Source organism: Protopterus annectens, chromosome 7.part0, assembly GCF_019279795.1.
Source record: "Protopterus annectens isolate FY-2018-M chromosome 7.part0, PAN1.0, whole genome shotgun sequence".
Lineage (NCBI taxonomy): Eukaryota > Metazoa > Chordata > Ceratodontiformes > Protopteridae > Protopterus > Protopterus annectens.
This window is the reverse complement of record NC_056739.1, coordinates 1,024,426,660-1,024,444,379: the sequence shown is the minus strand read 5'-3', so window position 1 is coordinate 1,024,444,379 and position 17,720 is coordinate 1,024,426,660. Positions and strand designations below refer to the sequence as shown.

General features: G+C 44.5%; 1 protein-coding gene across 1 annotated transcript in view; it reads left to right on the top strand.

The window, feature by feature from the left end:
• DMXL2 (Dmx like 2) overlaps nt 1-17,720 on the top strand; it is a 1,902,820-nt gene that overhangs the window by 1,635,888 nt on the left and 249,212 nt on the right. Inside the window, exon 39 of the mRNA XM_044076363.1 lies at nt 5,883-6,131. Within this exon, the coding sequence (XP_043932298.1) occupies nt 5,883-6,131 (249 nt within the window). The remainder of the gene's footprint in view (nt 1-5,882; nt 6,132-17,720) is intronic.

The following is a 17,720-nucleotide window of genomic DNA, read 5'->3' as shown; positions in this document are numbered from 1 at the left end:
AAAATCCACATGTAAAGTGCAACTCGTACGCACGCGCAAAAACGCCAAACTGCCATGTCCTCCTCCATATTATGGTTCGGTGGTCAACAACAGTTAAAGTAAATTTGACCTCCCTTTAAAATGTGTTGAAAGCTGTTATAGCTTTAGTTCATTCAAAGTTTTAGTGGATTTATTTCACTGTTTTACTACATACTAGTAAGAAGATAGTAGAAGTGTCACATCTGATGAACTAATAGCGTGTTAACGTTGCATGTATACATTGTACACCCAGTCCGATATGATACGAAATTGTTTTACAAATGCAGACATTTCAAAAACGGTTAAGGGCGAATTTAACCCCTACACTGAAAAAGTAATGTTAACTGATTTCTTCAAAATGTGGAGATATAAATGACCAGACTTGAGCATGTTGACAATTGCTGAGCAGCAATAAGCAATCCAACACTGCAGGGCACAATAGTTACATATTGAAACGAGGAATTTCCACGAACGCAATCAATTATTAAAGTCAATTTAGCAAACTTTTACTGTTGCTACCGTTCCACCTCAACTATGCAGTAGTAAACTCCGCCCAATCCGTCCCATCACTAGCATCTCGCTGACGTCTGGGAAGAAGTAATGCACATTTGTACCAAAAATGTCCCACTTTTGGGTATTTCAAAAGGTGGCAACCTTACTCTTAAGCCTAAACTTTGAAGCTTTGTGTATAAACAGGTTATCACCAAGATGTACTTACAGCAAACCGCAGAGCGTTTCGTGTGTTTTTGGAGTAGTTTCCAAAAGCGCAGAACAGCGAAGCCACATTTATTGTAAAGCTTTGTGGTTCGGCATTTTTCACTTTGGCCACTGCCAGCCACGACAGCCGATGATGTGGGATTGCAGTTCGCAGACCTCTCGCCTCGGTCCTGGTGACACTTTGCTGTGAGAAGTTATAGATAATATCCAAGCTCTGTGCTTTTACCAGGTTCATAAACTGAACCTCTGTAGTGTTGGAGAGGGAACAAGATCTGGGTCGCAGTTTCTCCATCCCAGTAAGGTCGGGGAGCTTGCGGTTCATCTGCTGGTGATTAATCTGTTTCAGCCCCAGTTTAAAAGATACAAACTGCACTGGAGATGTTACACACAGCACACATGTCTGCTAACTATTAATAAACAGATTCTGAGTCCGGATAATAAACCGTTACCTTACTCTTCCCGTAAATGCTACTGTTAGATCTTAGCTATATGATGTAGAGTAACCGAACTGTCAGATTTCGGCAGCATTGAGCAATCGGCAAAAGTTCTCGTTGTATACAAGCAACATCTCTCTCAATGCTGCCAAAATCTGACAGTTCATTTGCTACAGCATACACTTCCCTGCATAGAGAGCTTCAGTTTCAGCTCTCCAGTTTTAGTTTAAAAGAAAAACACACAGCAGCACAGAGCTGCAATAGTGTAGACTACACACAGAACATTACGTCGTTTTTTAAGTTAAAATGCACAATAGTAAAGAACACTGCTGATCGCCAACATTTCTTGCTATATTGTATTGCATTCAAGTAGCTACCATAAGGGATCGGCACATACAAGTTTGCACCAAGAAAAGATGGAACCAAAGCATGACCGTTTGTTTTCCCAAGGGAAGGAAAATAATCATGGGAAAGGTCAGGATAGGGTTTAATTAAAAGAGCTGAAGGTAGGAAGGGGTTGTATGCTGATGTCACACTGTGGGTGGTACTATCCAAGCCAGACTGAGAGCGGGACGCTCCTGAAGTAAAAACAGCCAAATTGTTAAAAAACTCAGGGGAAAGGTGCAGAAAGAGTGACACTGATGCACTTTGTAGTACTTAAAGTATGCATTGGTGGGGAAAAAAAAGGAAGTGTTCTGGAAGGTGCATCTTTGACACTCTCCCTTTAATGGGTGCGTAAATCCTGGTCCATCCCAGAACACTCATGGCCCATCCCAAAGGTGATGACAAAACGAATGAGCCATTGACCTGGTGGGACTGATGCTCTGTAAACAATGAGGACAAAAAGCACAAAAAAAAGTAAATGCTGTTGTCAAAGCCAATCTGCTAAAGGGTAGCTGTGTTTGCTGCTTTCTTTAAAAAATGTAAGTTGCAAACATTTCTCACATGGCAACTATGTCGCCAGTTTACATCTTAGCAAAATATTACTTGAACTGTGGACCTACAGGAAAGGTTTTCTGTGATGTCTCTGTTCCTAAAGGCTCAACCTTGGTTCCATATTAAAATGTCAGCACTTGTGTTGCGGAGTACTCAACACAGCAAAAGACAAGACTGAAAATGCATGAAATAGAGTGAATGTCAAACATCCCTCTTTTCCCTTAATCGTGTTTTTCTTGCAGTGCGGCAGGCCCCCCTGAACCTCTTGATGTGAAGTGGTCAAGCCTTCCACACCCTCTGAGCTTATATATATATTAACTCCAAGAAGTGGCCATCTCAAACGTGATGTATGCAAATCTGTTCTTTTTTGTTTGCTCATTCAGTCTCCGCAGTTCAGGACTCACTGAAGTGAATCGTGGCATTTCAAGTGGTTACCTTCGCCTTTCTGAGACTTTTCCCCTTGACTGTCCTTCTGCTACCCTGGGTTTTTTACTGCATTCAAAGTAGGAGTTCACTCTTTTGTCTTTGAAGGGAAGTGATGTAAACTTGACTGTGGTATCTTCCTTGAAGCTTATTTGAAAAGTTACTATGTATAAAATAGAGCTAAAAGTTATTTTTACTGTCCAGACCTAGTGAGTTTAATCAATAACTTCTTCTGTTAAGTTAAATAGTCAGGGTTTGTCTTGGTATCTAAGCAGGCAAAAGAGAAATGCATTTTTCATCCTTTGTAGGTAAGTGATGCTAGTATGGCAGTGGAGCATCCCAATAGACACCTTCCTGGAAGGAGTTCTCAGTCCAGGAGAGGTGAAAGTAGTTATGGATTCCATAATTCATAACTTAAAAGCTGTCTTAGAACTGAGGTCCAAGGAGTCCTGCATGTGAAATATCTTCTAGAAATAGGGATTTTTGGAAGCTGATCTTTTTGCCACAAGCCCTCATTAAGTTCTGCACCTTGCAATATGGCAGGGGAATAAGTAGTAGATACTTTCTTATTGGAATAGAGCATTGCTATTAGCTTTGTAACATTCTGCTTTGATTTTTACACCTTCTGCTAAGTATCAAGAAAAGAAAAGCGCCAGTTACATTCTGGTCATCTTCTGGCGACCAGTGAAAGTGCAGTTTCACATACTCCATTCTGTGGCAATGCAAGATGTTACACTGGTTCAGTTTTCAGCTGTTGCATTTGGCTGGAATGACAAGAATCTGTACTCCTGTGCATGTTTGTCCTACTTATCCTTTTAAGTATAGCTCATTTTAGAGGCCATTGGGGCACTAGGAAACTATTCATTTTCTGCCATGTGAAAAGATTTCTCATTATAGGATGACTTAGTTTTGCTCTTCATTTGGCAAATTTCAGGGTGTCTGTGTGATACAGGTTTGATTTGGGCCTCATTATTGCACAGTCCACGTACAGGATTTAGCTTTTTTTGACCTGGAAACAACAGAACTGTGGCTCAGCTCATGTTTATATGGTAGTTGCATAAAGGGGTATTCCTCCTGTGACTGCTGATGAGAACACTTTACATTTTTTGGACTTGGAACATCGTGACTGACAGACTGATTTGTCCGCCCTTTGAATGGACCTGAAGTTTTTCTCCAGGAAGATACTGTTTCCAATGGCTGTAACACAGTAGACCTGCAGTCAGAATATGGATATGTTGCCACAAGATAACTGGCTGTATCACAAGTCTCCTGAGTAAGGTTGCTTGCCAGTTTAAAGCACTGACTCAGCTACCAGCTGTGTCAGTAATAGAAGGTACACTGAAGTTGCATGCAGTGTGCCAGTGACATATGTCAAATGGGAATACCAATGAAGCCATTGCAATGCAGACCAGAAGGCTGTACCAACAGTGGAGGCAATGGGTTGTGCAGGAGAACAATGCATCAGTGTATCAGTGAGTGAATAAAGTGTATAATTTTATTGATACATCAAGTGAGGACGTGGTCAGTTTACTTGCCACTGACTCATGACTGGGACATTCAAAACTAGAAGCAATGGGCTACAGTTTGCAGAAAATCCAGGTGACTGCTGTACTCTTCTCTGTGCTCCAGAACGTAGTGTGGCTTAGGCAATCATCTGTAGCCACAGCAGTTCATCTCTGCAGAATTATTGGTATTCTCCTGAGGAGTGCTTCCTTCCAGGCATCAGTAATTAATCACAGAGATTACCTCCTTGTTGCATGGTTTGTTTTGTTTCAGCCACTTCAGCTGCCCTGTATCTGCAGTGTTTAGAGTTCTTGGCTGCTGCATAACTCAACAAACTGTTCCTGGCATTTGGGGATGTTGGAAACTCTCCTCTGGTGACACTGCAGTATTGTCCTGAAGGTCCCTGTTTGCACAGATTTTTCACAAAGATCTTCTCTCTCTCAACAGATACACCAGTGTTTGCATTGAGCAGTGGTCTCGCAATGCTTTTATTTATTCAATTTATTATTTTGTGATCATCCTGGATATTGAATCCAAGGTGAAACCAAGAACGAATAGCATTAATGTCTTGGATATGCATTCTCGTATTATGTTTTACATGAGATAGATACCCGAGCTTGCGCCAGATATTTGTTTTTTTCACTTTTGCTTGGAAAGCTCTGGTTTTTCACAAAGGAGATGCTGCCTAGGAGGATTGCTTGCTGTATAACATTTTGTTTGTTGCTGTTCAGCCAATAACAAATTGCTGTGTCTGTTGGTCAGTCGATTAAAAGGTCAGTTGAATGTTGGGGGTGATGCTGCCATTGCATGTTTCAAGAAAGTGTTTATTGCTGTCAGTTATCAAATTGCTGCTTGGTATTTACTGTGAAACATAAGTAAAGGTTATAGCTTTGATCTCTAATGCTGGTATGAGCTGCCATTGGTACTTCTGCCATTCAGAATTCTACTTTCTAATCCTTTAGTGTCTCTTCCTGTCCTCTGAAGCTTTTTCTCCTTGTGTTGGCATGTGCATTTCCTCCCATTACAAAATACCTATTTAAGAAGAGTATTGTTCGGCCTTAGTTAAGCCCTCTTGGAGATTAGACCATGTCCACAGTATTATATACTTGGTGTACAGTCACCACGTGATGTAGGGTCTATATTAGTTTGGCGAAATGTATTTTCAGCGAACACCTATTCCATGACCCATATTCAGCGAAAATCACTTCTGCGATTCACTGAATTTTCCAAGGGCAGTGAAACAATTCCCCTGCAGCACAACAGACCCAGAACTAACTAAATCAAACCCATCTAATTGCGAAGCTTTGCCCTCCACACCCCCCAGCTATATATACTAACTCCGATATTGCACTCCTGTGGGGTAAAGGGTAAAGTTGTGCAGCTGGCCAACTACTTCATTGCCCTTGGAAAATTCATCGAATCGCGGAAGTGATTTTCACTGAATACAGGTCGATGAATAGGTTGTTGTTGTGTCTTTCGGCTTTTCCCAGTTAGGGGTCGCCACAGCGGAACTCCTGTCTGCTAATGATTGGTCGATGAATAGGTGTTCGCTGAAAATAAATTTCAGCAAACTACCATAGACCTGTGATGTCAGACATTGAAAAGTACATCTGCAGATATGGAAAAACATATTTTGATTTTACTAAGAAGTGGTTTAAATCTTAGTAAAGATCCAAAAAATACTAATATTTTGGTAATTTGATTTCTGAGAATTTAGGAATGGTAACACATATACATAGTATGAGAGCAAAGAGTTTATATGTACAGAATCACACAGATACAGACACATCTCGGATACTGCGCAGGCCCATAGTAATGATGTTCTTCAAAGCAATACTGATTTGTTTACAGGTGCAGAATGTTTGTCAGGCCATCATCACATGCAAGTAAAGCACTATGTTATGCCAATGGCACATGCTGAAGGAGAACGTCACAGGCAAATAAAATCTGATGCTTTGCTGGTAACAAATGCTGAAGGAGAACTTATACAAATAAAACCAGATGCTTTGCTGGTGACTCATGCTCAGGGAATAAATCATGTCCAAATAAAACCTGATGCTATGGTGATGACTCATGATCCAGAGAAAACATTACATACAAGTAAAACATGATGCTTTGTTGGTGACACATGCTGAGGAAGAACTTCTCATGCTTATGAAATGTGATGATATGCCAGTGAAACATGCTCAAGGAGAAGATCACATACTAATAAAACATAATACTATGCCAATGGCACATGCTCAGGGATAACATTAAATACAAATAAAACATGATGTTTTGCCGGTGACACTTGCTCAGGGAGAACATTACATACTAATAAAACATAATACTATGCCAGTGACACATGCTCAGGGAGAACATTAAATACAAATAAAACATGATGCTTTGCCGGTGACACTTGCTCAGGGAGAACATTACATACTAATAAAACATGATACTTTGTCGGTGACAAATGCTCAGGGAGAACATTATATACAACTAAAACATGATGCTGTGCCTGTGATGCATGCTCAGGGAGAACAATACATATGAATAAAACCTGATGCTATGCCAGTGACACTTGCTCAGGGAGAACATTACATACAGATAAAACCTGATGTGTTGGTGACATGTTCAGGGAGAACATACATACGAATAAAGCATAATGCTATGCTAGTGAAACATGTTTAAGGATAATATTACATGCAAATAAAACATGATGCTTTCCTGGTGAGACATGCTCAGGGAGAACATTACATACAAATAAACATGATGCTATGCTGGTAAGACATGATGAGGGAGAACATTACAAAGAAATAAAACCTGATGCTTTGCCAGTGGCACATGCTTCCAAGAGAGTACCAGTAATTGACAGGAGCAGAGCCAAAATGAATAGAAAAAAGTAGATATAACTGCGAAACAAAAGTCAACAGATTAGATGAATAGTATTATCAGTGTTGTGAAGAAAGGCAAGATTCCCTTGTGTATTGATCGCCAAGATCTGACTAGTGTGATTAATAGCAAACCTTAATCTGTTTACAGTTGAAGAAGTAATCTCAACAATACCAGAAGTTAAGTTCTTTTAGTACAAGATGGAAATCAGTCATTCTGGCAGATGAAGCTAGATGAAGAAAGCTGCAGATTGTATACATTTAATATGCTTTTAGGAGAATTCAGAGTTATTAGCTGTTTGGTATTCCATTAAGTACCATGAGTATTCAGATGTCCTGTTACACAAGTAGCCCAAATTTTGGGAGGTATGTAGCAAGCATAACTCACGTTACCTTAAAGAAAAGTCTGGCAAAAAAGAATGAAAAGTAACTGTTTAAGTTGCCAAACAGGCATAATTTCAAGTTAATTGAGAACATATGTTCCTAAAAGGAGCCCTTGGTCAAAGGACTGATGGCCTGATAGAATCCCAGAAAATTCAGCAACTCTCACAGGACTTCTTATGCAGGGTAAGCATAGCTAAACTATGGAACAACAACCTTCTCAATTTTCACACCAACCTCATACTACATCTAAATCCTACTAGAATCTGCAAGTGTTTTGAATCTCCAGGATAAAAATGCCCAACCGCTCAGGATTCCCAACTGACTTTTTATGTCTTACTGAAGTGTGTTTATTGCACTATTCCTATAAGAGATGCCTGTTGCTTTTTCATCTTGCATATCAGCATAAATATAGACACGTTTTATTATTGGTTTTTCAGCTTGCATATTAACATGAATATATAGATTAATGTCATGTTACTTTATCTCCAATTTTTTTATACCGTTTACTGCTAGTGATGCCGTTACATGTATACTGATAATTTCTTCCTTCCGTGATGTTCTGCAGTATTTCCCAGTGTCACTTCTTAGAACTTACTGCACTTTATATCTTTGTGTAATATTTCTTGTTTATTCCATTTTAATGAATTCCATGATTCTTTGTGCGTCTTTCTTTAGAGCTTGTTTAAACTTTGTAATATTGTACATCTGTTATATCTTATCTCTCTGCTTGCATCCACTGAAAATGGATGATGTATACAGTTGGACATAACCAATAAACAAAGTAAAATAAAATGTAAAATAAGAGTGACTGGTCTGAAATAAATGAGCCAGTAGTGTAAATGCCAAGGTCAGATAATGGGCAAGCATTACAGAAGTTTCTAGGTATGACATGGTATTTTGCAAAGTTTGTACATAGGTTCATAGGTTCATACTAGGCTATCTTCCCAAGGGCATTTATAAGCCTAGCCCATAGTTATGTGGCTTTCGCCACCCCTTTAGTTTGAATAAAACTATGCCTATTATTTTGCTGTGCCTCTGTCAAGCAGTGACACTGAAGTAATCCCTGGGGTATATTTGCAATCTCCCATCCATTGGTCAAGATTCCTCTTGAACAAGGCCAGCGAGGTGCTCTGCCTCACATGTACCGGGATTTTGTTTCACAGCATAGGGAGTCTCTGGGTGATGAATCTGTCTCTCCAGCACGTTCTATTAATAACCATGTCAAGGTTTAAGTCTCCCGCCCTTGTGGTTCTGAGGGATCTAGATTTTTTGAGGTGAAGCATATTCATCAAATCTGGGTTTGACATGGCCTTATATGTCAGGCACAGGTCACCTCTGAGCAAGCGGTATGAGACTGAATAGAGCTGGAGTTCTTTCAGTCGGGCAGCATAAGACATATTTTTGAGACCCTTTATCCTTTTGGTGAGGAACTTTTGGGGCCTTTCCAGCTGCTGCAGGTGTCTGGTTAGATACATTCCGAATGGGGCATTGTACTCAATCATAGGTCTAATGAGTGATGAGTACAGGGGGACGATGACCTCCCTTGATCTAGATGTGAATCCCTTCATGATCAGGTGGGCAATGTAGAAGGTTTTCCTGACTACTTTAGCAACATGAGTGTCAAACGAAAGGCTACTGTCAACCTGGGTCCACAGATCCCTGATGACTTCTTCTGTGCTCAGTGGATTGCCACCTATATGGTAGCTAGGGGTAACCTTGTTTTTCCCGAAGGGTATGACTATGCATTTCTTGGCGTTTAACTTTAGGCCATGGCTCTGGCACCAGTTATCCATTTCTGTGAGGCCCTTCTGAAGGATATCGGTGTCAGATGTGATGTTATGTGATCCTATCTCGCCTACATTCTGAATGATGGGTTCGGAGCCGATCCCTCGGCTCCGACTCGGCACGCTTATGCCAAAGAGCGAAGTCTCTTACTGGCTGAGCTTACCATATCCCAGGATGCACCACTACCAGTCCCCCAGATCTCGTTTGCCGCTAACAAGTGAAGACGTGGTCTCGAGCTGGCTGAGTTAAGTAGTGATTATTTCACTAGTTTTTCTGTCAGGTTTTTCTTCATTCTCTACAAAAAGCTGTTTTAACAGCTATTCTTGTGTTTTGAGTGTGTTTGACAAAATTCACTTGGTGAATTCTTGTGTTGTGAGTGTGGACTAGAGTACCTCTTGTCTGGAAAGGCCTTTCCCGGTCTTTTTATTTGTAGGTGACTTCGGTTCTGTTTCAAATCATTTATATTTCTCTTCTTTAAAGAAGAACTAACTTGAGAAATTATTACATTTACAGAGTTTGTGCTGTGTTTGACTAACTCAGAGTATTGCGAGTGATAACTGTAAGCCTATTCTAGGTGTGTCACCAGTGTTCTTTACAGTTACTTTCTGAAAATTTCTATAATGTCTCAGAATCCTAGGCCTTCGGGCTTCAAGAAATGTGTAAAATGTAGCTTCAAAATGTCCATCACGGACGATCACTCGCTATGTGTGTATTGCTTAGGGGCAAAGCATTTACAGGAATCATGTAGTGTATGTCACGCTTTTTCCTCAAGGGTCCTCCAGGAGAGGAAAAATAAATTAATTCTTAAGGGATTAATTAAACCTTCTTTCGAAGAAGCTTTGGCATCCTCTCCTTCTCCGCCAAAAGAAAGGCGTCGGCTCCGACCAGTCCGTCGGATCCGATCGCTAAGAAACAAAGGCAGGCCTCTCCTTCGGCTCCAAGGACTTGGAGCCGAGGTCGAACGGTCTGCCTCGATGCCACCAGTATCGACTCCTCTGGCTTCGGAGCCGATAGCTGGGGCATCGAGGCGGGTCATCTTCGCCGGCTCCACTGCTCTCGGAGCCGACAAAGGTTGCCCGCTCAGACACTTCCTCCTCGGCGCGAAGTCCACCTCGGCACCGATGGAATCTGGTGTGTGTATTCCCTCGGCGCCGATACTCATCGAGTCGCCTCGGAGCCGGTCCCCTAGCCCTTTGGGGCCGTTGGAGAGGCCTCGACCCGTTCTGTTTCCTCTCGGTCTTGAGGATGTCAGATTCTGATATAGACAGGGTGCTCCAAAGACTGTTCCAGTCCCCAGTCTTCCAAAATTTGTTTCGGTTCCGACCCAGTTGGCTTCGAGCCGATGACCTTGGCCCACCCCATTGCCATTCCTCCTCCGACTGCTTGGCTCCGTCGGAGCAGGTGCTGTTGGAGCCGATGGAGATCTCAGGGTCGGCTCCGACCCTTACTCCAACCCGGCCTTGGGTCCGAGTTTGGTACGCGGACGTCTTCGGCTGGACCCGGGGTGATGTTTGGGACCTATGCTGGTTCCGAGCCTCCCCTCGGTGCTTCGCTGCGGTCTTCCGTCGACTATCACGGCTCGGGACCGGACACTCCCAGGATTCTGGGGTCCGGCTTTCAGAGCCATGAGGAGTGCCTTGGCCAAGTCCTCTTGACCATCTCCCGGCTTTACCAGCACCTTCCCTAGGCGTGGAGACTGGGTCTTTGGCAGTTCCCTGTCCGTAGTCAGCGGAGCCCGGGCCTGAGGTTACCCCAGTGGGGTTCCCCTCCTCCTGAGGGTTCTTCTGAGCTGTCTTCGAGGAACCCCAAGGAAGAGATTGTGCAAGAGGAAGCACGTGGACTCCCCGAGTCTATTACTTCAGACACTGATCTGGATGATGCAGAGGGGTCCCAGTCGTCCTCGGATGATGTCTCCTTTGCAGACATCTTAGAGATCCTCAAACAACGAGGCGGCTGGATATCCAAACCCCCTCTACTGACGAGTCAGTGCTCCTCAAGGCCTTTGGGGCTCAGCCCTCCGCCTCCTGGGTGTCTCCGCCCTTCGAGCTTCTGGATTTAGTTTGTCAGGGCGGGAACATCCAGATACCGTGGAACCAGTCCTTCTCGTCCAAATAAATTTTTGTCTGCTCCCCGAGAAGGAGTTCCTCACTAAAGGCGTGGCTGTAGATGCCATGGTGGTGGCATCTGCTACACAACAGGACGTGGCAGAGGCTTCAACGTCCATCCATCCTCCTAATAAGGAGTCTAGGAGTATGGACAGGTGCGGAAGCGCACCCTGACTTCAGCGGCCTTTACTTTAAGGTCTCTGAATTATTTGGCACATTTTACCAGGCTTCAGAGGGATCTGGTCAAGGAGTTGTCAGATTCCCTCTCGGTAACCTACCTGAGCAGCTAGCCCAGTCGGTTAGCTCTCAGTTGGCTATCCTTACGTCAATTTCTAACTCGTCCATGAGGCTCATTTCCTATGTGGCCGAAGGGCGGGTAGAGCGGCAGGCACAGGCGTGGCTCTCGGAGACAAGCCTGGCTCGCTTGTGTCAGTTCTGGAGGCCTTCAAGTCTTCCTTCGCGGACGCTCCCTTTGATGGGTCCTCCTTGTTTGGACCCAAGGTTAAAGACACCCTTACCCGCTGTGAGCAGGAGGGAAAAACTTTATCTGCCGTAGGTGCCCGTTATTCCACTCCCTTCGGCCTTACCCCAAGGCTAAAGGAGGGGGAAAATGTGGTTCCAAAATCCCGTAAGTTTTTCTCCCAACAGCAGGAAGATTCCCTTCCAGAGGCAGAGGACGGGAAATTTTTCAGGAGACGCCGTCCCAGAGGCGGCAGAGGGCCCCGCAATTCTGGAGACCGCGAGTCCTTTCGTGGCTCTTCAGCCTCCCACACGTCATGAGGGATTGCCCGGCTGTGCTGCTCGAGCCAGTCGGGTGTCGTTGCCAAGCACCTAAAAGCCTGGGAGTCAATCACTCAGGACAGATGGGTGCTTCGGATCATTGCCGGAGGTTACACCATCCCATTCACATACTCGCCCCCACCGTCCAAAAGAATCCCGGACCCACCACCCAGTCAAAGGGAAATGGCAGCCGCAGAAGCTTTAAAGCTGCTAGAAAAAGGAGTCATCCAACCGGTCCCCACAGACCAGATCGGATCAGGAAATTACTCCAGGTTCTTTTTAGTGCCAAAAGACAGGGGACCTGAGACCAATATTGGATCTCAGCAGACTGAACCAATCCGTCACGAAATCCAAATTCCGAATGGTCACGTTACAATCCATTCTCCCATTGTTGGAGAAGGATGTTTGGATGTGCTCCATAGATTTCAAGGACGCCTATTATCACATACCGATACATCAGGCGTCCAGGAGGTATCTGCGCTTCAGCCTGGGAGTCAGTCATTACCAATTTTGCGCTGCCCTTTGGTCTCACCACAGCCCCCAGGGTGTTCACCAAGTGTTTGGCAGTAGTGACGGCTCACCTGAGAAGTCTTGGATTCCAAGTGTTTCCCTATCTGGACGACTGGCTCCTGACTGCCACCACCAGGCATCTACTAATGGACAACCTCAAAGCCACCATCTCCCTGGGTGTTACCCTGGGGATTACATTCAATTGGTCAAAGTCTGTCTTGCTGCCCTCTCAACGCATAAAGTTCATAGGAGCAGAGATAGACTCAAGATTGATCTGGCGTCTTTCTTCCTGCGAAAGGATCCAAACTTTACAGGGCCAAGTTCAAGCTCTGATCTCGAGATCCAAAGCCCCAGCCAGGATGGTTCTACAAGTTCTAGGCTCAATGTCTGCCACGGTTCTTTTAGTCCCTCTGGCAAGATTGCACATGAGGATTCTTCAGTGGCTATTGTCAACGCAATGGTCCTTTCAGGATCTTCCCTCAATCATCACATCATGATTACGGATATATGCAAAAGGGACCTTCGCTGGTGGCTTCAGACATCCAATTTGGATCAAGGAAACCCCTTTGTTCTTCCCTCTCCAGTGGTTACCCTGACGACAGATGCCTCCCAGATAGGGTGGGTGGGGCATTGTCTGGGCAGGCTAGTTCAGGGCTCCTGGCTTCCAGACGAAGCTCTTCTCCACATCAATGTGTTGGAGATGAGGGCTGTACTTCTATCCCTACAAGCCTTACACAAGTTTCTTCCTCAGGGCATCATCGCCATCCACACAGACAACATGTCGGTGGTCTGGTATCTGAACAAACAAGGAGGGACCAGATCATACCCCTTTGCAGAGAGGCCATGAGAGTGTGGGAATGGGCTGTAGCTACCAACCGCTTCTTGGTAGCGACCCACATCCCGGAAAGTCAAATATATTGGCAGACAAATTGAGCAGGACAATTCTCTATCCTCACGAGTGGACTCTACACCACACAGTAGCAGCTCAGGTTTTCAGGAGATGGGGGGCGCCATGCTGCGACCTACTTGCAACTCCATTAAACACCAAGTGCCAAAGGTTCTTCTCCTTGATCCCACATCAGGAGTACCAGCCATGGATGCTCTAGCACAACCTTGGCCAACAGGGCTACTTTATGCCTTTCCTCCAATTCCGCTTCTTCCCAGAGTTATTCAAAAGCCTCTCAACTGGGGTCTTCAATGATTCTGATTGCCCGTACTGGCCTCGTCAGGTATGGTTTCCCTACCTGAAGAAGCATGCAGTGGACGATCCGTGGACTTTAGACCTGATTCCGGACTTGCTAATCCATCAGTCGGGACTTGACATCAGTCCCTTCAATCTTTGAAATTGACAGCTTGGCTCCTCCACTTCCGACTTTAGTTAGAAGGCACACTCTAGACCGGAAGTTGTTCACATTTTATCTTGCCCACAAACCCACCACTAACAAATTGTACCTTAGTAAGTGGAAGAGGTTTGCTATCTGGGCTCAACTCAAGGGCTTAGACCCTATCACTGCTCCTGTCCCAGAGGTCTTAAAATTTTTAACATCCTTGTTTAATCAGGGATCTTCTGTCTCAACTATTAAAGTCCAACTAGCGGCTATCTCTAAATTCCACGAATCCATGGATCCTCCTTTGATGAGCAGCAGACTATGCAAAACTTTCATTAAAGGTGCGAGCCTATTAAGACCACCAATTTTCATCCTGCACCTCCGTGGGATCTTGATTTGGTGCTTGGCGCATTAACATCCCCCTTCGAACCGGCTGCTACATGCGAGTTAAAATATCTGTCTTGGAAAACTGCCTTCTTAGTTGCAATTACTTGCAAGAAGAGTTTGAGCTTCAAGCCCTGTCTATTAAGCCACCGTACTTGATTTTCCACAAGGATAGAGTATCACTTAGGCCTAATCCATCCTTTGTCCCACAGGTCTGTTCTTGTTTCTGCCTCCAACAATCTCTAGAGCTACGGTTTTCTTCCCAAAATTCTCCAATGAAGCAGAATACACTCTTCATAAATTGGATGTTCACAGGCAGTTACGCCTCTATTTAGACAGGACTCAGCATCACCGTAAGTCAGACCAGTTGTTTGTGTCCTTCTCAGATAATAAACTGGGCCAAACCATCACAAAAGCTACTATCTCAAAATGGATCAGAGATTGCATAACTCAGACTTATTCTTCTTGAATAAGCAACTTACAACATCTATCAAGGCTCATTCTACCAGAGCTATGGCTACTTCTATAGCTTTTCATTCCAAGCTTCGCTATATCGAAATCTGTGCTGCGGCTACTTGGTCCAATCCGCACACTTTCATTTCACACTACAAATTGGATGTGGCATCTAGAGGACGAGCTTCATTTGGTTCCACGGTACTCAGGAGTGTTTTCCAGTGAGCCCCGGATTCACGTGCTAGGGACGCTGTCCCATCATTCAGAATGTAGGCGAGATAGGATCACATAACATCTTTTAGTTATGTACTCACCATAACTTCAGATGTTTGGGATCCATCTCGCCTACATTCCTAATACCCACCCTCCTTCCCCCTGCCTTGGAGATCAGAAGAGATTGAACGGTTTTGAGTTCTACTGTTTTATCTTGTTTCATCTGACGATGTTATATAAGCAGGGTATGCATGTGTGCATGTATGCGGACAAACTAGATCTGGGGGACTGGTAGTGGTGCATCCTGGGATATGGTAAGCTCAGCCAGTAAGAGACTTCGCTCTTTGGCATAAGCGTGCCGAGTCGGAGCCGAGGGATCGGCTCCGAACCCATCATTCAGAATGTAGGCGAGATGGATCCCAAACATCTGAAGTTATGGTGAGTACATAACTAAAAGTTTTCGACTATGGCGCCCAGTTTGCAGTCATCTGCAAACTTGGTCAGCCATAACCCTCCTGTGTTTGCTTGTACTTCAGAAAAGTAGATGCTGAACAGGAGTGGACCCAGGACTGAGCCCTGTGGGACACCACTTGTGACAGGCTTTGAGTCTGACATGGCTCCAGCAACTCTGACCCTGTGGGTTCTGTCACTTAGCCAGTTTGCAACCCATCTTGTGATGTATGGGTTTACATTCAAGCTGATGAGTTTTTCGATGATACCTGAGTGGGGTATTGTGTCGAAGGCCTTTGCCAGGTCGAGGTAGGCTGTATGGACTGCCTTTCCCTCATCAATGGCCTTGGTGACTGTTTCAAAAAAGTCAACCAAGTTTAAAAGGCATGATCTGCCTTTGACAAAGCCAAACTGAGTTGGATCCAAAGTCTGCAAGTTCCCTATGTCTTTATTTATGAGTTCCATTATGATCCTCTCCATGGCTTTGCAGATAAGGCTTGTCAAGCTAATGGGACGGTAATTTCCAGGGTCGGTGGAGGCACCGCCCTTGTGAAGTGGGACCACAGTCACCGTGCGCCACTCCTTGGGTACGTATCCTGAGGTGAGGCTAAGATTAAACAGCTGTCCTAACTGCGGGTTTAATTCCTCATTGAGTTAAATGGAGCACACAGCTGGGGACACCATCTGGTCCCATGGATGCTGTGTTTTTTGCCTTGGAGAGAGCAGTTCTCACCTGGGCGTTGGAGATGTTTGGGGGGCTACAATCCTCTGGTATAGATATCTCTCCTTTTTGGGGTGGTGGGGGGAGAAGTTTGCACTGAACCTGTCCGCCAGTATGTTGGCAATGTGTGTAGGTTCAGTAATCTTTACATCGTTTTGAACTAATTCTGAGCATATCTGGGAGTTTCCTCCTAGGTTTCTAACATAGCTAAAGAAGGCCTTATGATTGTCTTTTGAGTCCTTGGCAATTTTTCTCTCAAAATTTGCCTTGGATGATTTTATGAGAGCTCTTAGTTTTTTACTTATAATGATCAAAGGTGTCTTACCTTTCAAGGATTTTGCTCTATCTTGTAGTAGCTTCCTCCTTTTGTTGTAGAGCTTGTTTATGGCTGGGGTCCACCAGACTGGACGCTTGCCTTTGGTACAAAGAGTCTTAGTTTTGTTTGGGATTGCCTGATCCATGCAGTCCTGTAGGTGCTAGTAGAAGGCATTTGTAAGCGATTCAGCGGTTTGAGTAATGTTTACCACTGGCTCAGGGACCTTAAAGGAGACCACACTAGTTTTTAGAAGTGTGAAGTCGGCTTTTGAGAAGTTTTTCATTGTGGTCTTTTTTATTTCAGGTGGGGGTGGGATGAGGACCTCCAGCGAGATTAGTTTATGATCTGATCTCACCAGTGAGGGGTATACTTCCGGTGTTGAACATTGTGATCCCATGTTCGTAATGATGAGATCAAGTATGTTTTCTCCTCTTGTGGGGATGGTGACTAGTTGTTCCATGGCATTTGAGTTTATGAACTCCAGGAACCTTTGAGCTAGAGTGTTTGGGCTTGAGTAGTGTTCCCAGTCTATATTAGGGTAGTTGAAGTCACCTAGTATGATGGTGTTTGGAGATACATTTATCCCCTCCAGTGTTTTCAGGAAGGCCGTGTGAGGTTCCTGAGTTTGAGAGGGTGGCCTGTAACATGCTACAAATTGCAGAGCGGTCTTGCCTATGGTTAATTGCACCTGGATGGTCTCCGATGCATCGTGTGTTGCCACCAACCTTGAGGTGTGGGTGTCCTTTATGAATATGGACACCCCCCCTCCTTTCTTGGTGTTGTCCGGATTTTGGGGCCGGAATGCATGATATGAGGTGAAACCTGATAGTGCTGGGGTGCTCTCAGGAGCCTTGAACCAAGTTTCTGTCACAGCACAGACATCGATGTTCTCCATACTGAGAAGGGCCTCGAGTGCGTGCATCTTACGATTGAGACTTCTGGCATTGAGCAGCATTACCCTTAGTTTTTTTCCTTTTTTGTGTTCTAGGGTGGTAGGTTTAGAATTTGAGCCTTGCCTAAAAAAGGCACTATGGGGGGTGGCAAGAGCCTTTGCCAATATCCGGAAGCCCAGGGGTGACAGGTGCAAGCCGTCCCTTGCGAAGCAGCATGGCTTGTCCAGCATGTCATCCCAGGCAGACAGACATTGGATCCCCTTTGAATGACACCAGAATTTAAGCCAATTATTAAAGCTGATCATCTTATCACTGTATTGTGGCATCATTCTAGGTGAAGGTAGGATACTGCTCAAGGTCAGGGTCATACCTGCCTGGGGTACATAATCAGAGAGCTCCTCAATGTCTCTCTTCATGTAGTCCAAGGAGGTACGTCTCAGGTCGTTGACACCAGCGTGGACAGTGACTGAGTCGTACTTGTACCTGCTGTTGAGAGA